General features: G+C 48.1%; 1 protein-coding gene across 1 annotated transcript in view; it reads left to right on the forward strand.

The window, feature by feature from the left end:
* Positions 1-2179: 2179 nt before the first annotated feature.
* Positions 2180-27048, forward strand: part of PPP1R16B (protein phosphatase 1 regulatory subunit 16B) — a 68307-nt gene continuing 43438 nt past the window's right edge. The window contains exon 1 of the mRNA XM_040638306.1: positions 2180-5229. Coding sequence (XP_040494240.1) covers positions 4980-5229 — 250 coding nt within the window. The 5' untranslated portion in view covers positions 2180-4979. The remainder of the gene's footprint in view (positions 5230-27048) is intronic.

Raw genomic sequence — 27048 nt, forward strand, 5'->3', positions numbered from 1 at the left:
TGTTGATGATGTTGCTCTCCCAGGTCCTGACCGTTGGGGCTGCGTCCCTAACACCATCCAGGGTTTCCTCTGGAAGTGTGCACAGGTGCACCCGGGTCTCAGAGGGGGCCAGGCCACAGCTCCTGGGGGCCGGGACTTCTGTGGGCTGCCCCAGAACCCAGGCAGGTGCCCCGTCTTGGGGGCCGCCCAGCTGCTGTGTTAGCACGATGGCAATTCTTTAATTAGACCAAGCAGGGTTTTCTCGGACGGGGGTGGGAGGAGGTGTGTGGGTCTATTGGGGGAAAGTAGGTCACCTGAAAACCAGCAGTCAAGAGGGAGCTGTCCTGGAGCCCCAGCTCCAGGGAACCCAGAGGGGTGAGGCAGGAGGGGCTGGCAGAGAGAGCAAAGTCAGAGGAAAATCTGCTCTGGCCCCTTTTACTGGCCCTTGGGAGGCATTGTCCTCATCTTGCTCCAGGGGGCTGGGCAACTAACTGCCCTTGATTCCTTCCTCCCGAACAAACTGCCCTAGCCAAGGAGTGCATTGCAGTGAGTGCCGTCCGTCTGCCTGGGGCCTGCTCCCATGGGGCCCGGGGAGGGAGTACTGCCCTGGGAATCACACCCATGGCTTGAGTTACTGCTCAGTCTCTGTTTCCTTGGAGCATGTTCCCCTCTCCCTCGTGCCTCTGTTTTGTCATCCATCCACTGGTCGGGTCCGTGCCTGTCTTCTGCCCTGCTGTACCCCTAGCCCTTAGCGAATTCCCGGCATGTGCTAGGTGCCCATTAGATAGTTGTCAGATGAAATCATGAGTTCATATGAGTGCTTCTCTTATAAGATTGTCATCAAGGATCAGTAGCCAGGTGGATTTCCCCAATGCCAATCCCTTACAGTTTTGCCAACATTGAATCCCATCATTAGTTCATTTTTTGGTTACCACCTTGTTAGTTTTCCACTGAAGTAGATTTATTTAAAAAGGACATTTTATATCACCACCATAAGTAAACAGTAACTGTGAAAACAAAGTCACGGAAAACAAAACAATGTTTTTGCGTTCTATCCCAGACGCCCTTGCTTGCCCAAGGCTATGAGCCCGAGGCCCGCCTTCTCTTTGTTTGCAAGGGAGAGTGACACGGTTCTAAGGATGGATGTTTAAGGTCTATTAGTACCCAGCTGACACTTTCTTCTGGGGAAAACCTGGTAGATTAAAAAAGAAGCGAGGAACATAACTTGCTCTTTCTGTGAGTCCAAGGTATGTGAAATCTTGTCGCAAACTTTTGAAAATTCCTTCGGAGTGGATTCTCTTTCCACACTTAGGGAAACACTTGGCTGAGATGATGGCCGGGGAGTCCTTAGAAAAGGTTTAAGGGCTTTAATTAACAGGGTAAGTGATTGGTATGCTTATTCTTATCTTTAGTCTTGGCGGGGTTTCGGTACCTCCCACTTAAGCAGGTGATCAGTAAACGCCCAACAGAGCAAAAAGGAGTAACTGTGTACAGAATGTTAGGGCCCCAGGCAATCTCACAGAGTACTCAGGCCAATCTGGCAAAAGTGGAAATGGTGTTCTCCAGCGCACGATGGAGAATCTGCCACTCCGGAGACCACAAGCCCCTTGCTGACTTGCTTGCTGGACTGCTCTGGAGGCTGGGTGTCTGTCTTTTGGGTACACAGCGCTCTTCCCCTCCACCAGGGTCCTGTTCTTCAATGGGGGAAACACGTTGACTCTCTTCTCTTTGTTTCTGGATATTTGGAGACTGCTGTCTCGTTCTGCCTAAGACAGGGCTCGCAAACTCAGGTGACCTCAGGAGCTAGCAAGTGGTATTAGTGCAGGAGGTCAGGTGGGGTAAGGAGGGGGCAGTCTTACTCTGTATTTGCAGATTGTTGCCGTAGGAGCCCGGCGTGGCCAGGTGCTGAGATGGTCTCGGAAAACCTGAACATCTGATTTTGGATATTAAAGCTTCAAGTTTTAAATGTTAGCAGTACATCACTATATTGTAAAACATGGTGGGGTCCAAAGCCCACCCAACGAACCAGCCAAACATGATGGGGACCAGGGGGCTTCCTGGTTAAGTCTGGCGCCTAGCCACAAACTGCTCCCTGCTGCCCCGAAGACTTCTGTTTGTTCTGGGCTGAGCAGCCCCATCCTCCCCAAGCCACGTTTCTGAGTGTCGGTTCCTAGAATTCCCTCCGTGGTGACTAGTCCCTCTGCTTGCCTTTGAACATTGGCGAGCTCCCTCTCAGCCCATGTCTGTCCTTTTCATCTGGCAAACTCCTACTCATCGTTTCAGATTCAAATCAGCTGTCCCCTACTCTGGAGCGCTTTCCTCATCGCCTCAGGCCGACTGGCCCTGCATTTTCTAGCTGTGACGTGGTGTTGTTGGGTAAACTGCTTAATCTCTCTGTGCCTCAGTTTCCTTCTCTGTGAAATGGGGATGACGATAGTACCTACCTCATTAGATTGTCAAGAGGATTAAAAGAATTTGTAGATACATTGATAGGCAGATGAACAGACAGGGGTTTCCTAGAAGGCAGAGCTAGTCCCTGATCCATCTCTGAATCAGGGCTTGTCACAGAGCAGGCGTCCATCAAATGTTAGATCACTTGAGGAAGTGGGGAGAAGTCAACATGTGATCCACTAGCTCCCAGTGAGCTCTGACCGTCATGATATGATGGTTGTGAATTCAACTCTTCCGAATTCCTTACTTTTTAAAAAGGCAACCAAAGTGTCTGTCTAAATGGCTAAAATACAAAAACAGCGACACCACCAAATGCAGAGAAATTGGATCATTCGTGCACTGCTGGTGGGAACGAGAAATGGTACAGTCACTCTGGAAAACAGAGTTTGACAGTTTGTTGTTTTTGTTTTTGTTTTTTTTTATAAAACTAATCATATAATTACCAAATGATCCAGCTGTTGTACTCTTGGGCATTTACTCCAAAAAAGTGAAAACTTATATTCGCATGAAGCCTGCACATGAAGGTAATAGCCCCAAACTGGAAACAGCCCAGACATTCTGCAGCGAGTGAATGTTAAGCACACAGTGGTACGTTCACACAATGGAATACTACTCGGCAATAAAGAGGAACGGACTATGGGTGCACACAACAACCTGGATGAATCTCAGGGGAATGACGCTGAGTGAAAAAGTCAATCCCAAAAGGCTACCTACTGTCTGGTTCTCTTGATATAACATTTTTGGAGTGACACAGTTCTAGAGATGGGGATCAGTTGATTGCCAAGGGCAAGGACAAGAGTGCTTGGAGAGAGAGGGGTTAGGGAATCCTTGTGTGATGGAACCGTTTGTATCTTGACTGTGGTGGTGGATGCACGAATCTACACATATGAAATTGTGTTAAACTAAAACACACCCACACACAAAGCAGTACATGTAAAACCAGGGAATTCTGAATAGATTGATAGGTTGTATCAATATCAGGTTCCTGGTTGTGATATTGACTATAGTTTTGCAGGATGTTATCATGGGGATAAACTAGGCAAAGGCTGCATATTATTTGCTACAATTGCGTGTGAACCTACAATGATCTCAAAATAAAAAGTGTAATTAATTAATTAATTTAAAAAGCATTACAAGGTATCCACAACAAAACAAAATAAAAGCAACCAAAGGCGGTTGGCTTGTTCTTTTTGCTGAGCCTTGCCTTGGCTTATGTTTACCTTGGAAGTCAGGTTCACTCAGACCCTGAAGACCTTTGCCCTCTGGGCATGACCAAGCCAACCCCTTCCCCATTTGCTTGTCTGCCCTCCAGTCTCAGAGCTGGGAGGGACCTGAGGAACAATCTGAGCTCCCAGGGGTGCAGGCTAATGCTGAATCCTGGTCTTAGCCTCTTGAGAATGGGCAGTCCGGGAGTGAAGCAGGGAGCCCAGAAGGTCAGCAATCACTCCTTGAAGCCCAGGGCTGTCCTGACCCCCAGGGACCAGCAGGCGTTTCCGTATTACCCAGATGCAGACCTGTGCCGGTCTTTCTCTTGCCCAACACCCCACAACTCTCCACCAGCCTTGCCTGTGGGGTCCCAGATGGGCTGAGTTTACATGTCCCTGCTCTTTTCCCTCCAAGCTCTTTCTCTCTGCTATTAGGTATATAACTTTTTTGGTCAGCTCTTTTTATTCCTATCAATTCTGGGAGGTGGAGACAATATTTTACAGGTGGGAAAACAGGCTTAAAGAGATTGAAGTGATTGTTCCAAGACCCTTTCCCCATGTGTCTGAGAGCCCATAGGGTTTGTGCCAAATGAAGACAGGGACCAGTTTGCACCGGACTGAAATTTTGTTGACTTCATGTCGTCTAAGGGTCTGTGAGAGCAAAAAGTGTGATTAAAAAAAAAAAAAATTAAGGTCATCCAAAGAGGAAAACTTCAACTAAGATTTTCTAGGTCTCAGTAGTTCAGCAATACTAAACTTTCTGGTCTTAGGACCCCTTTGTACTCTTAAAATTAAGGGTGCCCAAGAGCTTTTGCTTATGTGGATGTTATCTGTCAAATTTACCATGTAATAAAATACTGAGAAATTGAAAATATGGCATTAATGCCTTTAAAAATAACAACAAACCCCTTATGTGTTATAACAATATAACAACTGTATATGAAATAACAATGTAACCCCCCCAAATTAATAATTCTGTGGCATGATGAAGGTGTTAACCTAAGGCCACAGTGGCAATGATATTGCAATAGATAAGTGTATCGGATCCACACTTCCTAAGCCTTAGACTTACGCAATGTGGTAGGTCAATTCTATCTTAAAAAAAAAAAAAAAAGAAAGAAAGAAAATATAATAGAAAAAGCGAGTGTTTGGAACACGGGGCGAGTACGACGCTCAGATGGGAGTTTTGAGCCTGACCAGCGTGTCCATCTGTGTCTCTCTCCCCGCACAGGCCCCACCATGAGGCCCCAGCCCCGCAGGAGCCCCCGCGCCGCCCTGGCCCCCGGCGCCCCGCGCTAGGCCCCCCGCCCCGCCCCCGCCAGGGTGTGGGGAGGCGCCAAGGCCATGGCCAGCCACGTGGACCTGCTGACGGAGCTGCAGCTGCTGGAGAAGGTGCCCACGCTGGAGCGGCTGCGCGCCGCCCAGAAGCGCCGGGCCCAGCAGCTGAAGAAGTGGGCGCAGTACGAGCAGGACCTGCAGCACCGCAAGCGCAAGCACGAGCGGAAGCGCAGCGCGGGCGGCCGCCGGAAGAAGGTGGCCTTCGAGGCCAGCGTGGCCCTGCTGGAGGCCTCCCTGAGGAACGACGCCGAGGAAGGTAGGCCCCTCTGCTCCCGGGCCGCTCGGCCCTCGCCCCGCCCCGGGTGCCTCCTGCCCGGCCGAGGGGTGGGCGCGGTGGGGGGGTTGGGGTGCTGGCCCCCGGGGTCTGCGGCGCGTAGGAGGGGTGCGCGCTGGGCCGGGCCGTCTCCCGGGTTCTCCCCGGTTCTCCCCGGGTCGGGCGGACCCGGCACGTGCTGGGCTGGCAAGGGCACGTTCCCAGGCCGGGCTCTGAATTGATCTTCGACTTTCTTTTGGAATTCAGGATTCCAGCCTTTGGCTAATGAACATCACACTAAGCTTCCGTCCCTCCTCCGAATGTGCCCCCACGTCGCACTTCTTGCGCGTGATTGTTCTAGATGTGGCGAACATCTAGAATTGGATCTGGTCTTGCTCCTCCAGGAGCTCGCTACTCGGAGGATCTGGCGTTTCTTAAGCCCGTCCTGTGAGCCAGGCAAGCCGCGCCGGGCGCTGCGTGTGCTGTTGGGGTTTACTGGGCTTCGGCGGCGGCCTGGGTGCTGTAGGGCCGCGGTTAATGGCACAGACCTGCACTTCGACTGCCCTCGCTTCTGAGGCTGGTTTTGTTGGTTGTTCCCGGTGTGACTGGCGAGTTGGCAAGTCATTTGGGCTCCCCGGACCTTGGTTTCCACCCCCGTAAAATGGGGATAAATACTAGTATCCGTCTCAAGGGCTTACTGTGAGCATTAAATTAGCTAATACCGCTAAGTTATTGGATAGGTGAGGTCCCCCGGACTCTGTGAGTGGTTATTAGTATGTTTCATTATGTGATTCTTATATTTTATTTCATTGTATTTACAGAACAAATGTATGTTTATATACATATTTGTATAATATCACATTTGTATCATATATATATATATAAATATAATTGTTTATATGTAGAGTGTCCATAAAGTCTGGGAACAAGAATATACACAACGTTGTCTAGGACATTTTCGCTCTATACAGCGAATTAATAAGTAAACACGAACGCAAATACACACTCATATAACGTTTCCAGATATTATGGATACCCTGTACTTGTTACATGTTACTTAATTATGTTATTATACGTCCCCTGACCCAGATAGCATGACACCCCAGAGGCAGGTATAATAAACACCCATTCTACAGATGGGGAAACTGAGACTCAGAGAGGTTCAGAACCTTGACCAAGGTGGCAGAGCTGGGACCAGAACCACAGGATCCAAGCTCTTGTCACTGGCCTCGTGGCCTTGAAGGTTTGTTTCCCACCATATGAATGATTAGAGGATCCATGGTTTGACCAAAGCTCTCTTCTCTGAGGATGCTCTGAGGGGTCATTGTGCAGCTGAGGTTTGTGTGTGTCCTGTGTTCCCCTCAACAGCCTCCAGTCCCCTACCTGTAGAGGAGTCCTTCCCGGCTGTCCCCGGAAAGGCCTAGCTAGCCGTGTTTCCTGGGTCCCTCTGGCCTCCTGCCTCTGCACATTCCCCAGACATGCGGTGCTGAGGCAGTCATCGAGAGAGGGGTGGCACTTACTGCACGAGAGGGTGGGGTCTCACGCACATTGCCCCTCGGGTCCTAGCACCCTCTGAGAAGCATAACTCCCCTTCCGCCCTGGTCACAGAGGGCTCTGGGAACAGAGCAGAAGCATTCCCAGAACTACTCAGCTGGAAAGAGCGCAGTGGAGAGCCTGGGGTGAGCAGCCCCCGGGAGAGAGGCATGAAATGTGGGGCTCGGGGGACCGGCCCTGCGAGGCTGCTTCCCACGTGAGGTGCTGGGTGACGTGGCAGACCCATCCCGCTCAGTGGGCGGCACATCAATGATGTCTAATTTGTGTCGTGGGCGGCAGTTCATCAGCTCTTCTTTGCCACTCATCTTTTCCTCCCTCCTTCCCTGACAAAGCCCTGTTCCCCTCCCGAAGGGACTCTGTGAGCTGGCTGACAGCTGCTGCAGAACATCGGCGCCTCCCCAGCCCCGGCGTGGGCCCCACACCCTGCCGGCCTCCCACACGCACTGGTGAGAAGGAGCGCCCGGCGCGGGTCCAGGACCGCACGCCCCCTCGGCCTTGCGTGTGACCTCGAGCGGCTCGTTTCACTGCCCTGCGTCCAGCTTCTTAATCTGTAAAATGGAGTTTTGAACCTTGTCCTCAAGGGGGTGTGGCAAGAATGAGACAAGACCCTCAATGTGACAGCTCTCTGACAAGTGACCCTGAATGCTGCACCAGGGTGATGACCGTTTTAACACTTAGTTTTTAAGAGCCCAAATATGCACAAACACGTTCTTCTTGTAAAAATCAACACAGAAGCAGACAGAGTAGAAAGTCCCTCCCTCCACCTCTTCTTTCTCTCTGTTAATCTGATGTGTTTCCTTCCAGGCATTTTTCTTATTTGCCTGTGTATTTGTCCATTTGGAGAAACAGAGTCTAGTTGGGGTTTTTGGTGTTTGTTTTGTTTTTACATAAGTGATGACATGTTGGATACATTATTCTGCAGTTTTCTTTTTCTTTTTTTTTTTTTTTTCCTCCACCAAGATACCTTGCAGGTGTTTTCATGCCAGTACCGTGGAATAATAGAGCTGTATGATTCTTTTTAACTGCTGTGTAGCATTCCGTAGCATGGATTCAGCGGAAGTTTTGAACTTGTTCCTTAGTGCTGGGCATGCAGGATTTTTCAGTAGTTTTGCTTTTGCCCAAGTGAATATTTTGTGAACACAGGTAACTGTTGATCGAGGACAGATGTGGGAAAATGGAAGTGTTGGATGTAAGGGTATGTGTATTAAATTTGAATGAGAAAAGTGCTGGTCCTTCGGCTGGTCCCTGGCCTGGGGGCAGCCAAGTGGGGGTGGAGGGCCGGAGCACTGTGCGCTGTGGCGGGCTGTGGGTGGGGTGAGGGGTCCCCCTGGAGTCCACAGGTGGCTGGGCTTGGGCTGGGGTGTGAAGCTTCCATCAGTCAGCAGGCAATCTGGCCGGGCTATGCTCGGCTCCCTGGCAGCATGACAGAGCCCGCTGCTCCCAGCTGGCGGGGATGGTTTCTGTGTGCTGGCGGAGCCAGTGTTGGGGAGGCTGCAGGGGCGTTAGCTCGCAGCGGGTTGGGAATGGGGGTGGCAGCTCCCCCGCTCCCTTGAGATCACAGCAGGGGCTGAGTCAGCCTCCTCCACCTGCCAGGGCAATGTGAGTCGACCCAGAGAAGGGCAGTGCTGGAGAGGACCTCACTGCATTGTCTTCAGGCTAACATCCGGGCACCAGAGACCCTCCTTGGCCTTGGACCTGCCTGAACCCACCCTCTCATGCCCCTGCCCGGCATCACCCCGTGCTCCAGCCATCTCCAACTCCAGCTTCCTCCCATGTGCCCTGAGTTCTCTTACCGCCCCACCTTTGCATATATAGTTCCCTCTGTCTGGAACACTCTTTCCCCGGATTCCTATGACCCTAGCAGTTGGGTCTTGAGTGACCTTCTTGGGGAGCATTCTGTGAGCCTTTTCTGCACCACTAGTTAGAGCTGTAGGGCAGTACGCAGCCGATGTTTACCGAGGGGCAGTGCACTGTCGTGGCGAGGAGCAGGGACGCTAGAGCCCGTTCTCCAGGGTTCAAATCCCAGCTCTGCCACGCACTAGCTGTGCAATGTCAGCAAAGTTACTCAACTTCTCGGGGCCTCAGTTTCCCCATCTGTGAAAATGAGGATGCTATAATACAGCTGCCTCAGCAAGTTGTCGTGGGGCCAAAACGAGTTTATATGTTGAAGCGTTGCTAAGTTGATGCTCAGGGGTAGACTTGGGGGCTGTCAGTTGTAGCTGTTCTGAATTACCTGTGGTCTGCGCTTATGTAACCTCTACTCCTATGGATTACTATGTAATCTATACTACTGTATACACTGTTTATCACTGTTACTGCTACTTACTGAGTGCTTCCTTTGTATCAGAAATTATCTCAGTGAATCCTCATGACGCCCCTCTGAGGTAGAGAGTCAAATCCCATTTTTAAAAAACAGCTGTATCAAAATAGGTTTAATTGACATGTCACAAAATTCATCCATTTTAAGTGTGCGATTCAGTGATTTTCAGTAAATTTACAGAGCTGTGCACCCATCAGCACAACCCAATTTTTGAATGTTCCATCACCCCCCCCCAAGAGAAACTGTGCCCATTTGTAATCACTCCTGATTCCCACCCCTGCCCCTAGCCCTAGGCAACCACTAATCTGTTTTCTGCCTCTATACCCTTGCCTTTTCTGGAACGTTCCACTTACCTGGACTCATCCAATATGTGATCTTTTGCCATTGGCTTCTTTCATTTAGAGTAATGTTTCCAAGGTGCGTTCAGGTTGTGGCATGTGCAGGATTTCACTTCTTTTATGGCCCTATAGTATTCCATTGTATGGCTATGCTGCATTTTGTCTTTCCATTCACATTTGTGAATTGCTTCCATTTGTGGTAAGTCTTTGTTTGCACGTCTGTTTTTATTTCTCTTGGGTGGTTACCTAGGACTGGAATTGCTGGGTCATATGGCAAATTTGGGTTTAACATTTAGGATAATGCTAACCTGTTTTCCAAAATGGCGGCCCCCTTTTGCATTCTCAAACCTCAATTGACAGATGAGGACATCGAAGCTCCGAGAGGCTATGGCACCTGCCAAAGATCTCACAGGTTTTTGCTGTCAGACCAGGGGCTCAAACCCACATCTGATGTCTCCAAAGCCTGTGCTTTTAATTGCCAGGCAGACCTGGCATCTCCTGCTTTGGCTTTTCCCTAGGAAATGAGAGAGCCACTCCCTTGTGGTTCTGATCTGTGTCTCTTGGGGCTTGAAGGCCTTGCTGCTCCTGCCAGCCTCTCGGGCCCTGGGCGCTGGGGGGCCCCTCATAAGCTCTTCATCCCAAGCTGTAACCTCTTTCCCCAGCCGCATGAGCAAGCCACACTGAAACCACCCAACATTTGTTAAGTTGTCAGGGTTTCTGTTCTTCTCTCAGAATGTGCAGGGTTTTCTTTATGGGAACTCTGTTCACAGTCCCAAAAAAGTTTGAGTGATTCTTCCATGGCCTAATTTTAACTCTTCAACTGTTATTCTCACGGTGAAGTTTTTCAAACTTTTTTTTTTTTTTTAAAGCAGTGGAAACTTTTCTTTATGTGAAATTATGCAGAAGCTCAATATGTAAAGAGGGTGAAAGAGCTATTCTGGCTGAGGCTGTGGGGGTGGGGGCGGTGGCTACTGGACCCTCCCCCACCACGCGCCCCGCAGACGGCGCCCCGGCCCGCAGGTGCACTGATGTACCTGGGCTCTGCGAGCCGTGCTTAAACCGTCGACTCATCCAGAGGAAACGTAGGTCTGACTTTCACTTCTGACGATTTTGAAAAGGGAAGCTTCTTTTCTCTTAGTTATAAAAATCATTCATCCTTGGTGTAGAAAATTGTTAAAGTACAGGGAAAAAAACCATTAAGACAATAAAATCACAGATACACCCAACTTGAGCAGCAGCAACTACTGACAGTGTTTTGGTATTGTTCTGTTATTCAGGGTCCTGGTAGGAAAGAAATGGTGCCCTCACATGGGGTGATTTCAGAAAAGTTTAATAAAGGGGGAGTTTCCAAAGAGCGTAGGGCATTAGTCCTTGTCCTTTTTGGTCTCAGGACCCCTTTATATGGTTAAAAACTGAGAACTCCTAAGAGCTTTTGTTTCATTGGGTTCTTTATTGATATTTGTCATATTAGAAATTAAGGCTGAGGAATTAAAATAAATATGTACTCATTAAAACATAAAAATAAAGCCATTATCTGTTGTACTAGTTATCTATTGCCGTGTTGTAGAGGAGCTCAAAATTCAGCAGCTTAAAACAACTAACATTTACTGTCTCACCCAGTTTCTGTGAATCAGGAATCCAGGGGCAACGTGACCTGGGTGGTTCTAGCTCAGAATCTCTCATGAGGTTGCAATCACCTCATGATTTGTCGGGGCTGGAGAATCTGTCCCCAGGATGGCACACGCCTGCGGCTCTTGGCAGCAGGCCCCAGAGTCTTGCCATATGAGCCTCTTCGTAGGGCCGTTTGAGTGCCTTCTGAACATGGCAGCAGGCTTTCTTCGGAGTGAGTGGTCCAAGAGATCGAGTAAGGAGGAAACCACACTGCTTTTTAGGGTCTAGACTTTTAAGTCACATATGATCGCTTCTGCCACATTCTGTTCCTTAGAACTGATTCACGAAGTCCAGCTCACACTCAAGGGCAGAGGAATTAGGCTCCGCCCCTGAAGCAGGGAGACTAGGCGGGCATGTTCTAGAACTAACGCACATGTGAACATAAATATTTTATGAGAAATACTAATATTTTTCAAGACAAAAAGAATATAGAGTAGCCTTGTTTTATGCTTTTGCAAATCTTTATAAGGTCTGGCTTAAAAGAAGATAGCTGGATTCTCTTATCAGCTTCTGCGTTCAATATGTTGTGTTATGTTATTTCGGTTAAAGTGAATGAAGAAAATCTTACCTCACACAGATATGTCATTGGAAAAGAGAGGAATATTTTGATTGGCTTTTCGGATCATTATGGATATTCTTTGCTATTGCAACCAAATTCAACAGGTGGTAGCTTCTTGAAGGTTAGTCTTAATGTGGAATCTGAAACCGTATTGATTTTTAGCTTTTCTTACTTTGTTACATTAAAATCCATTGGTGATCGTGCATTTTGGACGGTTCTTTTACCCATGCCTACTTTCTTTCTTTCTTTCTTTTTTTTAATGTATTATCTGTTAGAAAATATTAGCTCACTTTTTTTTTGGGGGGGGAGGGGATATTACACCAAAAGCACAAGCAGCAATAAAAGGAAAAAATTAACAGGTGGGACCCAAAAGCTTCTGCCCAGCAAAAGGAGGAGTCAGCAAAAGAAGCAGCAAACTACAGAGTGGGAGAAAGTATTCACAAACTATATATCAGATAGGGGGTTAATATCCAAAAGATGTAAGGAACTCATACAACTCAACAGCAAAACAAGGATAATCCCATTAAAAATAGGCAGAGGACCTGAATAGACATTTTCCCAAAGAAGACATACAGATGGCCAACAGGTTTGTGAAAAGATGCTCAACATCGCTAATCATTGGGGAAATGCAGATCAAAGCCACAATGAGATAACGCTTCACTTAAGACGTGGAAGAACCTTAACGGCTCCTTTCTTCTAGTAATAACAAGGTAGATGGGCAAAGAATGCAAACCCAGAGAAAACCCTGGGATGCCTCCGTAGCTCCATGTTGAGCCAAGAAGAAGAGAACAAAGGAGACCGATAATTATCTGGCAGGGTGGAAGAAAGACAGCTAGGGTAGGGTGGCATCTCAGAAGCCTAGGCAAGGAGCCAGGTTTAGAAGAAAGGTCTGTCTGCTGAGCCGCATGTGGCTTAGAGGTGGACAGTTTTCAATTGTCTTACTATAGTCTTTGCAAAAGAGATTGTTAATGACGACTTCCTAGTCCCCTGTCTGAATGTACCGCCATTTACGTAACCACTCCCCTATGATTGGATTTGCAGGTTGTTTCCAATTTTTGCTACTATAAATTATGCCCTGGTGATTATCACTGTATTAACATATTTGGTCACAGCTTTGATTATTTACTTTGGGTAGATTCCTCGAGGTGCATAGATTTGAGATATAAACATCCGCAAGGCTTTGGTAGAAATGCTTATTTGGTCAGTTTATACTCCTTTCCCCCCTGCAGCCTGTGTGCCAGGCCGGCCTCACCTCTGCCTTGCTCATCGACACTGCTCAATGACACCGAAAGCGTAAAGTTCTGAGAGATTCGATACATGGAAGATAGTCCTGTTGTCTTAATTCACAAATAACGGAGAAGTTTAAGGTTGAATACCTGATCGTAATCTTACTGGACATTTGTTTCTTTATTTCTCTGAGTTGTCCATTTTTTTTTTTTGGTCCATTTTTTCTACTAGTTTCTTTTTCTTATTGATTTCAATGATTATGGGTAAGGTTTGTATGTGACAGAGGAGAGAAAGGAGGAGGGGAGACCGAGAGCATGAAAATGGAGGGGAGGATGTGGGTTGTCATGTCTGGTGCACATGCTCTCTGCAGACTGTGTGTGTGTGTGTGTGTGTGTATGTGTGTGTGTGTGTGTGTTTGCTTTACCACTTTGTTCACAGATCATTTTTCCATAGTTAAATCTAATGATATTTGCCCCCCCCATTATTTTGTTCTTTGCTTTTATCCCTCTAAAACAGGGGCCCTAAAACTATGGCTTGAAGGCCAAATCTTGCCACCATCTGTTTTTGTAAATAAAGTTTTATTGGAACACAGCCACACCTAACCATTTACATATTGTCTATGGCTGCCTTCCCACTACCGCGACAGGGTTAGGTAGTTGCAACAGAGACCATATGACCTGTAAAGACGAAAATATTCACTCTCACCCTTTACAGAAAAAGTTCGCTCACTCTTGCTCTAAAAGCATTTCCTCATCCAGTGATGTATATTAACGTACATGCTCTTCTAGATTTTTGTGGCCTTATGTAAATAAATTAAACACGTAATTCTTCTGGAATTCATTTTAGCGTAAAGTCGTCAGTGAAAATCTGCCAATCTCCATTTTGTTTCCTGAGTGTTTCCAGTTGTCCAGCTTCCCTCCCTTCCCCGTGAGTTTGCGATGCCACGCTCGTCCTCCCGAGCCTCATCTGTGAAGAAGGGTAACTTTCCAAGCTGTTTATTGTGTTCCAACGAGCTGTTTCTATGCCAGTTACACACTGTTTTGATCCCAGCTTTCTAATGTGGCTTAGTGTACGATAGAACGAGTCCTTCCTCAAATTGCTCTTCTTTGGCAAAATGTTCTTGGTTATTTTCAGCTGTTCACGTAATATTTAAGAACCTTCGGTCAAGTTTTCCCTCAAAATAGCTCAAAAATAGATTCCTCCAAAATTGATTAATATTATAAATGGGTATAGAGTTTTGGTTTTACAAGATGAAAAGAACTCTGGAAATGGATGGCAATGATGGTCGCACAGCACACAGCATTATGAATATACTCTTCATAATATTATTATAATATATAGATATGTATTACATATAATAATACTTTAATACCACTGAACTGTACTCTTAAAAATGATTCTGATGGTCAATTTTATGCATATTTTACCACCATAAAAAAATTGAAAAAACAAAAACCACCTCCCAAAATTTAGCCAGGGATAGGAGAGAGGGGAGAAAGGAACGTTATTGTCTAATGGGTATAGAGCTTCCGTTTGGAAAGATGAAAAAAGTTGGAGATGGATGCTGGTGATGGTCGCGCAACAATGGGAATGTAATTAATGCCACTGTACAGTAGAGAGTGGTTAATATGATAAATTGTATCTTCTGTATATTTCACCCCAATTTAAAAAATTAATTTAGGCCAAACAGATACTATTGTCTTGAGTTTTTCTAAGCAGGCAAATGGCACACGTCTCTACTGAGCAACTATTCCTTGATGTCTTTTGGGAAAGCTATAGGGTTTGTGTTGTTGTTGTGGGTTTGTTTTGTTTTGTTTTGTGTTTTACTATGTAAGTCCTGTTTGTTTCTTGAAAAGAAGGCTTTAAGTTTTTATATATTGATTTTGTAGAAAGCCATTTTGCTGTCTCATTTTTTTCAGTAGGTTCTTTCGCGGCTTTCGTGTAGAAAGTGACATTATTTGCAGATGATAAGGTTGTCTGTTCATTCCGGTGTTTCGGTGAGACTGGCATGCCCATAACCTGTCTTCCCACCTCTTCTCTCTTAGGCCCACAACTCCTGTGCCTTTTGCTGACTTTTATAAGCTGTGACTTGGAGATTCGCGAGCATGCTGTCCTTCGTCTGTAGCTTTCCCAGCGCCTGATCTGGCTCCCCCAGGGTGAATGTCAGTTTCCTCATTCTGTTTGAGTTTGTCTGTTAGTATGGCCCAAATTTCCATTGGCTTTTTGGGCCACCACTCTTGACTCATCTGGAGTTTATAAGAAACTGAAACCCTGTGGTGGGTGTCCCATTAGTGAACTTACATCTTCCCCATCCTGTTCTTATGCAAGTGATTTTTTAAAAAGCTATCTGTTGAAGTATGTTCTTCATACAGAAAAGGGCAAAACGGGTTCCACTTTCACATGTTGCACATTGCCTCCGTAACCAGTACTCACTCAGATTGAGAAACAGAACATCACCGGCACCCCAGAAGCCATCCTGGACACACAGGCAAGACACTAAATTGATCTTGTTGAATTTTGAGCTCATTACCCACCTGCTCAAATAATTTGGACTTTGAATGGTATGTTAAGATATCTGTGTTACCCATGACAGGAAATCCAACTGAAACTAACTTAAGCCCATGTGAATCCAGGGGGCTACCAAAAGTGTCTCTGAGTAGGTCACTGTTAGCAGCTCGAAGTGTATATTCTACACTTTCAGTGACTTAATTAGGAATAATTTCTCTTTCCAACAGTCTCCCAGGTTCAGCAAGTCCCAGAATTGAATCTCATTGGCTAAGATGCCTGCATCTGAGCCAATCACAGGGGCTAGAGCAGGGGTGCAATGCTATGATTGGTCTGATCTGAGGCAGATGCCCACCCCTGAAGTCAGCTCCTCCCAAAACACGTGGGCTGACACTTGAATATGTATTGTACCCACCCCAAGGGAAATTGGGATACGGTTACCAGGAGGAGGGAAAATGGATGATGGGCAGGCCATAATGAAGTACGTGCCTCTGAGATGAAATATTCACCAGCAGCTTCTCTTCCACGCTGTTCACAAATGCAGTTGGCGTTTGCCTTCTACTGCAGAGCTGTTCAATAGAACTTTTTCTGATGATGGAAATGCACTGTCCGTTATGGGAGCCGCTAGTCACACGTGGCTCTTGAGCATGTAAAATGTGACCAGAAGTCTAAGGAACTGAAGTTTTGATTTTCTTTAATTTAAAATCATTTGAGCAATCACCTGTGGCTAGGCTAGAGGCACTGTATCAGACACCATAGTCCTGGACCCTACCCAAATCCCTGATAAAAATGTTAAACAGGCGTTGGCCACAGACTGAGCCTAGGGCACAACCCCAGAGACCTCCTCCATATGAATGTATCCAGTCAATCATTACCCATTAGGGATAGTTGTTCAACTGAAATGAATTTAACTATACTGTTTTTGTAGTTGGTATGTGGGGACAAATAGCAAGAGTTTCCTATAAAAAAAAAAAAAAGAGCCTTCCTGTCCTACATAAACCTGGAAGAAGTTTTCTCTCTGAGGATTAAATTATAACAAAGCATGTAAGCGATCAGAGTAGAATTTCATGCACAGATGTTCATGGAATGCAGTCTGGGACATCTTCAGACCAGCATCAGTGGCTCAGTCATGAACAGAAGACTGGCTCAGGCCGTAATGGAGCTCACAGTCTAGCAAAGTCAGTTTGAAGACAGCGCAGTGTTAATATCCTGAAGGGTGGATAATGTCATAAAGAGAGTCTTGTCAAGAACAGATGCCTAGAAAAAGGAGGCTAGGAGATCATTGACGAGCGAGGCCGTGTAAATACTGTACAGGGGAGAGGACAATGTAACCAACAGCTTTGAAGATGACCATCCCCTTGCTAAGGGCATTGTGATTATGGAAAAGGAGACTTCAGCCCATCTTGACAGTAATGCCATTAAATGTGATGATTTTGTACCTCCTTGCAATCCCCCGATTACAGCCTGGCTTCCCAGCCAGGTCTGCCTGCCAGCGCAGAATGAGTCAACCATGCTTAAGTGAATTTCTGGCGTGCAGGACACTTCCTTTTCTCAGGTGAGACTGTGCTGTGGCTTTATCAGCAGCGTCCTGTGCTCAGATTGTATGGAACTACTCTGGGCCGAAGAAGCCATCTGTGGTAGATCAACCAGGGTCAGTCATGGTAAACCATGGTCAGTCACCAATGGGCTGCCATCCTGGGGGACCCAGCCAACTGGAACTCTCCTGGAAACTTTTCAAACTCAAAACACCATGACACCCAGCCAGCATTTCCCTTCCCCACGTAAGGAGATATATGAGAGGCTTGTCAAATGCTCACTGGAGTCCAGATAGTCCCTGTCTTCCACATTTCTCAGTCTAGTGACCCTGCTGGGGAGATAGTTGAGATATTTGGGGCATGACTTATTCTTGCTTGGCTTCTAGGAACCACTGTTTCCTTTATAATGGAGTGAGAAGATGGGTCAGTATTTCCGTCAGAGGAGCTCTTTCAATGAACAAATCCTAAGCCCTTCTAAAACAAGCACCAAGGCCAAAGTCATTAAATAACCCTGTGGAGGAAGGCTGGGGTTTAGCAAATAGAAGAATGTTCCAGAATCTGCTCAAAGTATTAAATTTTCTAGTACATCCACCCATCCCGTGTTTGTGCCAACAAACAGAGCTGACCCCACCGCCCTGTCCTCTGTCTGCCAGTTGGTGGAGACAGTTGTGTCCAGAACAGAGGTGGAAACTAAGAGAAGAGATACAAAGTCTGCTAAGTTGGGGAGAGGCAAGTGGTACCTTCGTCCTTTACACATGAAAAGCTAAACGAAGCCCAAATCTTGATGGAGGAGTCAGCGTTCCCAGTCCTTCAAGAGAAACCCGAGGACACAGGCTTTTTGGCACAAGGATCCCCAATTCCCTGGGCCCCCCAAAGGTAGTAGTGGCGATTCTCCAGGTGAGTCATCCTCAAGAACTGTGCTGGATTGGCTGCCGATCGTGGTGTAACAAACCACCCTGAAACCCTTAGTGGCTCAAAACCGCTTACTTCTTAGTGTTTCCTTGGATTGGCTGGGCACTTCTGCCGGGCTTACCTGGGCTCAGTGTGGGGTTGTGGTTATTTGCTGGGTCAGCCAGTGTCTGGGCTCAGCTGGGATGGTTGGGATTCTCCCTTCATATGGTCTTTTGTGCTGGGCTTCCTCCAGCCTGGTGGGCTTAGGGTTCCAAGAAGGCAAGCTCCAGCGCCCAGGCACGTATCTGGTCCTTTGCCTGCATCATGTTTGCTGATGTCTCATTGGCCAAAGTAAGTCACATGGCCATGCTCAGGATCAATGCAGAGTAGCCTATACATGCCGTTCCGTACCCATGAGCATGGGTACGGAAAGGCCTGAGTCAGTGGGGCTCTTACGGTTAACAATCTACCACACACTCTAGACTTTGCTTTGCTCTAGACCGGAATTCTAGCAACCCCATGCGATAACCCTGGGCATATTGTTTTGATCAAATGCTGTGATTGGCTGTCGATACACCTGCATGTCTGGGATTGTACCAGGTGGGCCAAACCCTGTGGGACCCCGGACCCTGGGTTGAGCGTGCCAAGTATGTGATTTGCATTGACTCCAAAACCATGTGGCAGTCAGCATTCAGCACCAGGGAATGGCTCTTATGCTTATTTAATTTTATTGCTTATTAGCTGCATAGCCATGACAGTGATTTATGTGATTTCATAATATTATGTTGAACCCTCAGTAATTGGGGTTAAAGTCTGGATCAATGTTGAAACAGAAGCAGGAACAGAAAAATAATCATCAGCCAGATGGAACGAATTATTAGTTCACAAACGCAGTGTGTTCAATAGATAAAATCTTTCAAAACATGGATGGCATAGGGAAAAGCGAATCAAAGGGGGCCCTGGGTGGAAAGGTTGGGAAGCTTTGCAGAGAGGTGATAGACCTTGAGAGTTAGCATGGAGTCAGACAAAACTAAGTTTTCATCTTCATTTTGTGGCCTTGGGTGAATGACCTAATGTCTTTATGCTTAGATTTCTCATCTGTAAAGTGGAGAGAATGGTGACTATGGGGGTAGGAGGAGTGAAGATTCATAGAGATGAAGTCTGGCCAGCAGTTATAGCCTCGGTTATGATGGGCTAGTGGCAAGGTTAACATCTCTTCTGTTTTCTTTCTTATCCTTCTTCCACTCACCCCCACTACCATAACTACCCTATTTCCTTTATCTCCATTTGCTCAGTGCCAGACTATTTATTAGTCGTTCATATAAGAATATCCTGATTGTAGTCATTTACACTTTAGTATGAAAATGAAAACATTTTACAACAATTTTCATTGTAAGTAAGTGGGAAATGAAAGGTTTTGGCCACCCCACATGATGTAACACTTAAAGCCTTCTTCTATTAGAGAGCCCTTTCAGACTCCCTAAAGTGAAACGGCCTGCCCCCCTTAAGAACTTCTGTCAGACTATTTACTGAGACTGTAGGACTCGAGGTGCCTGGGATCTCCTGGTTTCCATGTGTCATCTCTTAAGGCAGCCATAAATACATGTTTTGTTTGGCTTAAGCCATTTGAATGTTCAAAACCCATCTATAATTACAAAAGCTCTTTTGGAAGGACCCTAATTAGCTTCTATAAATGGCTTTCTCTAACCTTTTGGAGTTAATATGAACCATTCCCTTGTCATTAAAAAGAAATACCCTAGATTATTTCACAAAACTTCTCCTAAGTTCCTTGGCACCTAACATTTTGTCAAAGAGACATGGTGGCCAACCTTCCTCTGAATGGGCAAGGTTTCTACACAGTCATTCCTTCCGGCTCATGACTTTCTTCTTCATTTGCTGCCCACGGATGCTGAAAATAACTTGTTTTCTGGCAAGCCTGGGATGAGATTCCTTATGATTTAATCAGATCCATAATGAAGCTCTCCTGGCTTTTAGGAGAGAGCATCCCAAACTGCAGGGATGCTATGGGCAGGGCCCTGGTGAGGGGGAGGAGCCTCTAGTCTTAGCATCACATCTGGAACCAGGAGAGCCACTCCACAGCCATGCTGCCCAAGCCACCAGGGTCCTTCCTCCCTTGTGGCTGGGAATCCTGGCTCTGCCTGCCAGTGTTCCATGCCCCGTACTGTGTGGGCTTTGCCTTTCTACTCCCAGTAGCCCAGACCAAAGGCCTCAAAGATAATAAGCAGGAAGCATTCCATCTCTAAACATCAGCTACTTGGTCCAGAAAGACATAATTTCCTGCAGAGATATGTATATATAGACCAGGACAGGTTTGTCCTGACTAACGCCAGGATTCCCTCGATTGTTCCAAACTGGGTGAACTCTAGATAATACAAAGATGGAAGAGAAGCTGGGGAGTGGCAGAGTAGCTGGGCGATGAGTGATCACCTGAGCGGGTGGCACAGAGTTGGATAGTGAAGGAACAGCTAAGGTAATGGGTAAGTAGCTGGAGAGGGGGAGTAGCTGGGCAAGGAGGGACTAGTTGGAGAGAGGGAGTAGCTGGGCAATGAAAGACTAGTTGGAGAATAGAAAAGTAACGGGATAAAGAAGGTAAGGCACAAGGTTGGACTTATTGCAGTGGGACAGTAGAAGAGTCCCAGACCTGGAGTAGGGGTCATTCTGCCCTGCTTCAAGCGCCTCCATTTTGCCACTTTCTTAGGTCTTGTCGGTGAAAAAGAAACTCTAAGTGTGTATCCATGAGCTTGAATCTAGGCTGCTGCAAGCTAGTGGGGTGAAGCTCTCCAGGATTAAGGCTGGTGTTGTGGCAGTGGTGGGTGGATGCAGTGTGGCTGTGTGAGTTTCTTCCCTTCAGGGAGGGTCTCTCTCTTCTCTCAGCCCCTCAAAGGATGGGTGAGGTTGCCTGCCAGATGTCCCAGCAGAGCCCACATCTGAACCCCCACTGGCCCATCATCACCTTCATCATTCTATCTGCCAGTTTTCATTGGACCTTACAGGCCAGGCACTGTGCTGTCAGTCTCTCCAGCATTGTCCCATTTCAGCCTCTTGACAACTCCATAAAAAAGTACTATCGAGAGCCCCACTTTACAAGTGGATAAACGGAGGCTTAAAAAGATCTAGTCCCTTGTCCAGGTGAGAAGCAGAGCGGGCACTGTCTGTACTCTAAGCCTTTTGGCACAGTCTTGGATTACACCCATATGGAGCATTTTTCGCTCTTCAAAAGCCCAATCCTCCCCCATTCATCCTTTAGGAGCACTTAGCAAGGTCTGAGCCGGAAGTGAGGGCTCAGATAGAGTATCCTTTGTGAGCAAAGAGCCTGAGAAAGAAACAAGCCAAGTGCCCGTGGCCCCCACCTGCGGGCAGGTGCAGCCACCTGTTAGCTGTGTTCCAGAGCCATTCCCAACGAGGTCTGTTAGATAAAGTCACAATTCAGAGCCCATCTTCCCCAGGGTGTACCCACCACTGGCAATCAGACCTCATTTGCACTTAGACATTTATAGTCCGTGGTGAATTTCCATCATCTGCATAGGCTGAGCCATAGGAATAGAAAAGCTCCTGGGCTTGGGAAGTTTGTCCTTCTCTCTTCTGTCCTTTCCAGCGTGTCTGGGGACAGATGCCATGTCAAGGGGCATGTCCCGCTGACATTTTCAAAAACATTTTCTGACACTAGGTGCTCGCCAAACATTATATGGGAATAACTTGAGGCTTCAGAAAATTGTTTTAATTCAAAAAAGATTTACATTTGGGTCCTGAAGAGCCTGACTGTTCTCTTTATTTCATGAAAACAGTGCAATCTCGTTGTCATAGGTGACGTGGTGCCTTATTGAATAAGCCGCTGATTTCAAGATAAGCCATTCACTCCAGAGGCTCTTGGTTGGTAAAACTGTTTTTCGCTAAAAGAAGCTTAAGATTAAGCTCTAATTAATGGAGGGGGTTGGATTTTACACAGATAGATCGGTAAGTAGGTTTGAGGACATGTCAAATACACCATCTTTGTCTCTGCAGCTGAAAATATATTCATAAAGCCCACACAACCCTGTAGATTTCTTAAAACTCCATTTTTGGCAAGTGTATTCTGGTCTTGGTATGCTCTGGCTAATAAACAGCTTCTGACTCACGGCACTCAGCGACCGATTATTGCCTTGACCAAGGTGTCTCCCAGGGCAGAGCCAGTGGGAGCCAAAATCCCCCAAGTCTTTCCTGGGTGGCCATGGCTGGGAGACCTCAGCCAGGCACGAGGGCTCTGTCTTAGTCAGCTCGGGCTGTCAGAGCAAAATGCCACAGACCAGGTGGCTTAAACAATAAAAATGTATTTCCCACGTTTCTGGAGGCTGAAAGTCCAAGATCAAGGAGCCAGCACGGTTGGTTTCTGGTGAGAATCATCCTCCTGGTTTATGGATGACCGCCTTCTCACTGTGTCCTTACGTGACAGAGAGAGAGAATACGCAAACCCTCTGGTGTCTCTTCTCATTAAGGCCACTAATCCCACCACAAAGGCCCCACCGTCATGACCTCATCCAAACCCAATGACCTCCTAAAGGCATCCTCTCCAAATACCATCACGTTGGGGGTTAGGGTTTCAACATATAAAATTGAAGGGGGACACAGTTCAGTCCGTAGCAGGCCCTTTGTGCTGTCACACCAGAGGCCCGGCTTCTTTGATGTTGGGGGGGGGGTTCCTTGCAATCTGGAGAAGCTGGTAGGGAGTCTCCAAGGAGGACACAGTGGCACCCTAAGGTTAGGAGGGTATTCCCAAGGGCTGGCTACGCTGGACTGGAGTCCACTGTTGATTGAAAGAGCTCTGGGATCCCCAGATCTTGGCAGAATCAGAATGGATCATTTTTGGAGGAGAATCCTGGTCTTTGAAAGCTTTCTGGCGAACAGGAAAAGAAAGGGAGGCAGAGGGAAAGACCAAGCTGATCTCCTGGGTAAATGAAATGGGCCTGCTAGCTGCCACCCTTTTTGCACCATAAGATTTGAGCAGGGGGGCTATGATTGGGGTCTGCAAAACCATGCAGAGGGCAAGGAGCTTGACCAAATCCCTGAAGTGACCCAGAAAGGTGTAAGGAAGTAGAGATGCGGAGCGGAGCTCTATTACCAGGGAAGGGTCCTGATTCTCTATTGCCACATTAAAAAAAAAGCAACAAAAAATCCCACTCCAAAACTCAGTGGGTTAAAACAACCCCCATTTTATTATTAAAACAATAACATCTTATTAATCATTAAAATAATGAAATTCCTCCCACGGGTCAGGAATTCAGATAGAGCACAGCAGGGAAATTTCATCTGTGCTGGGGCCTTAGCTAGGATGACGTACGTAGTGGGGGCTAGGGCATCTTGGAGCTGGCCGGGCATCTCTGTCTCCACGTGGCCTGTCCAACATGGCGGCCTCGGCACAGTCAGACGTCTTAGGTGGTAGCTCAGGGCTCCCAAAGCACCTGTTCCAAGGTCTAGGAAGTCGAAGCTGCCTGTATCTTGAGTCCTGGAAGAATTACAAAGCCCGCTCAGTTTTAAGGAGAAGAGATGGAGACCCCATCTCCTGATGGCAGGAGTTCATTGGTCACAATTTGTGGCCATCTTTAATCTATAACAAGGCTCTAATTGCTGTAACATTTTGAAGTTTATCGCTTGCACACATAACCGTCCGACGTGGGTGTTTATGGGTTACCTGGGGCCGGAGGAGCAGGTAAGGAATGGGGATGACTGCTAATGGGCATGGGGTTTCTTTTCGGGGTGCCGAAATGTTCTCAAGTGGATTGTGGTGATGGTCCTCTTAGGTGACTCCACACGGTGACCCTGTCCCCAGGCTCCTTGATCTATGGTTCTGCTCTCTACGTCCACGTCGTCCAACAGACGTATAATGCAAGCCACGTATTTCACTGTCCTAGTAGCCACATTCAAAAAGGTGAAAACAAACAGGTGAAATTAATTTTAAGAAACTTAATAATATATTTTATTCAACCCAGTGTATCCAAAATATTATTTCAACATGCAATCAATATAAAAACTTTTAATGAAATACCTTACATTCTGGGGTTTTTTAATAGAAGGCTTTGAAATCCAGTGTGTGTTGACCCGTTTGTCTGTCAGTTTGGACTGGACACATTTCAAGCATCCCTGGCCACATATGGCTTGTAGCCACCAGATCGGGCAGTATGACTCTAGACCCCCAGGTCCTGTCCATTCAGGCCAGGAATGGAAAGTGTGTGGGGATTGCAAAGGAGGGTTCCACAGGGTTCTACCTACGCCACTCCTGCCCGCATTCCACGGACCAGGGCCCAGACTACGTGTCCCACAAGGGAGTTGGGGACAGATATTCTGGCTATGCGCCCAGGAGGTTAAAGAAGCAGAGTTTGGTGAACGCACAGCAGCTGCTGCCCTAGCAGCCAACAATTTTTGGAGTACCTACTGTGTGCTGGTGGCCCTGGTCAGCAGCCTTTGCTTAGGTTCAGAGCAAGGGTGGGGAAGATTTGCTTTGTGTACTCTTGCCCTGACTCACGGTCCATACTGGCTTAAAGTGGCATCCAACGTAGTAGCGCTTGCTCTGTGCCAGACCTGTGAAGGGCTTCATAAATATTCACCCATTGAATCCTCCTAACAACCTGATGAGAGGTTCTGTGATTACCTGGTTTCTGCAGTTGTGGAACATACACACAGAGAGGTAAAGTAACTTGCTCAAAGTCACACTGCGAGTTAGTGGCAGACCTGGGAACTGAACTCAGACATTGACATTCTGGCTTGTGCCCTCATCTCCACACTGAGCTGTCCCCCCACCCCCGGTAGCAATCAGAGGTCAGACTGTATGTGGGACAGAGGAGGTCATGGGACTTCTTCCACCTGTAAGGACCTCCTACACCTTTTACAAGGGACCTTCCAGGACCTGGGTGGGCTGTGGTCCTGGAGCGGTGCCGGGGGCACTGTGGCTGTTTTGCTTTCTCAGTGGGAAGGTTGCACTGACAGCCTTGTGGGGAGACAGAGGAGAGGATTGTAACACAGCAGCGCCTGGTCAGAGCACCCTGCCGTCCAGCTTAGTTCCCTGTGCCAGTCTCCCGGCCTTCTCTGTCAGTCCTCGCTCTCATACTCACCCCCACCAAGAGCCTCTTCACATCTCCCCACTTGTCCACAGAGAGCAGCCCCACCCTCAGCTTGCAACCCTCCCAGCAAAATGGAGGCTTGGCCAGACAGCAGCCACTGCCCCCAGGGTCTCAGGTTACTCTCCACTGGAAGTTCCAGCTTCAGTCAGTTTCCTTTGATTTACAAAGCCCTCCACGTCCTCCGGGGGCCTGACTCATCACTGTTTCCTGTGGATACATCCATGAGGCTCCCTCTCATTGCATCCCCACTGGTCAGGCCCCCCGGACGCTTGGGGTATCCACAGGGCACAGGCAGCCAGCTCTGGCAGCACGGATCCCAGGGAGCTCATCATAGGCCAGTGTGACTGAGTCACCTCTGAATGGAAGGCTGAGTGAAGCCCTAGCAGCCTGGCGGGCCACCACGGGGGCCCTGTGTGAGATTTCCCCATGAGTCAAGAAGCAGATTAGCAAATGGTGGAGAGCAAGGACTTGGCAGTCAGCCATGCCTGGGGTCCAGCTCTGACTCTCCTGTGGCCTTGAGCAAGTCACTCCATCTCTCTGAGCCTCCGTTTTACCATCTGTAAGATGGAGACACTGACAGGCTGCTGCAAGATTTAAATAAGGAAATGTGTGTCACCTGCACGGGCAGACTTCCTGGCATAGAGCGAGCCCCTGAGAAACACGACCTTTTATTACCATTTAGGATATCCCCAGCATATATCTGGGCCGCGGCTCATGGCTTCTGTTGAAGGCCTTGTCTGAGCTCTGCCCCTCAACCTGGGCCTTCTAGCTGGTAATCTTTAACCCCCAAGATGCCCCTTTTGCCGTCCGTTTGGACTTTGGGCTGGTTCCTTCTGTCCTCACTGACGAACACGGCAGGTTCTGCTAGGCCCTACCCATGAGCTGGGCTGGCAGCCCCAGGTGCCTTGACCCTGAGCCAGCCGTGATACCTGGCCATGCCCCCACCCCCGGAACTCTGAGCCTGGCGTTGTCGTGGAGCCGGGGGACCCACCTCTCCAGGGAGGAGTGCACTGGGCCGTTGGAGGTGAAGACCTTGGTCAGTGACCCGAACACAGGCACCGGGGTGGGGAGTGCGTGGGGCCCAGGTGCACCGGCAGAGATGCAGGTAAGAAGTCGGAGCAGCTGGGTGACTCTGACGGAGTAACAGTCTCTGACCCCCTTTGGGAGCTGCGGGCCCCTCTCAGGGTTGGAGCCGCAGAAATCGATTTGCAGACTGGCACATTCCACTTAATTAGCGTGGCCTCCTTCTGGCTGGGAAAGCACCAGTAAATGGGCTGGGTTGGCCTGAAATCCTGCCAGTGGCCTCAGCCCTAGTCCCACAGGGCTCTCTGTCCCTTGGGCTCTGTCCCCTTAGCCAGGCTGGATTCCGAACGACCTAAGTTTCCAGTTGGGGGCGTGAGACAAATCCTACACTTGTCCAGGCCCAGGAGAACCCCAGGTCCAACGTGGCAAGTATACAGTGACCTAGGGCTTGGGGTGTGCGGGGCCCAGGCGAGGAGAAGTAGCGGCTGCCCCCAGCACACTCTGCCTCCCTGCACCCTTCTGCCTAGGCGCCTGCCCCAGCTCTGGCTTCTCCTGCGGCACTTAGCCTGCGCCCTGCACGGTGCCACGTCCTTCCTGTGCGTCACCTGTGTGCCTGTGATGTGGGCTTGACTTCACCGATGAGGAGTCAGGCTCAGAGAGATTGTGGACTTCCCCCAAGCTCACACAGCCAGTAAGTAGCAGAGCAGGATTCGGACGAGGTCCGTCAGTCCGTATCCTGGCTTCTGTGCGGTCTTGGTCTGCCTGTGCAGAGCCTGTCTCTAATTTGAGGGCAGCCTTCAGCACCTGCGTTTCAAAAGCTTGTGAGGTTTGACCCCCGCTCCTGGTTTTGGAGGGAGAGTAATCACACAGGCTGTGGGCCCCCGAGAACAGAGGAACTCCCAAGCCCTAGGCGTGGGTCCTGTGTTGGCTGTGTGTGTGCAGCTGGAAGAGGGAGGCGCCTGTGAGTTCTACCACTTACTGCCCGGTGAGCGTCAGCACTGAGCTTGATCTCTGGGCCTCTTTCCTTCGTCTGAGAAGTAGGAGTAACAGCTGCATGAATCTCACGGTTGTCACGAGGACGAAATAG

The sequence above is a fragment of the Ursus maritimus genome, unplaced genomic scaffold (genome assembly GCF_017311325.1).
Source record: "Ursus maritimus isolate PB19 unplaced genomic scaffold, ASM1731132v1 scaffold_22, whole genome shotgun sequence".
Lineage (NCBI taxonomy): Eukaryota > Metazoa > Chordata > Mammalia > Carnivora > Ursidae > Ursus > Ursus maritimus.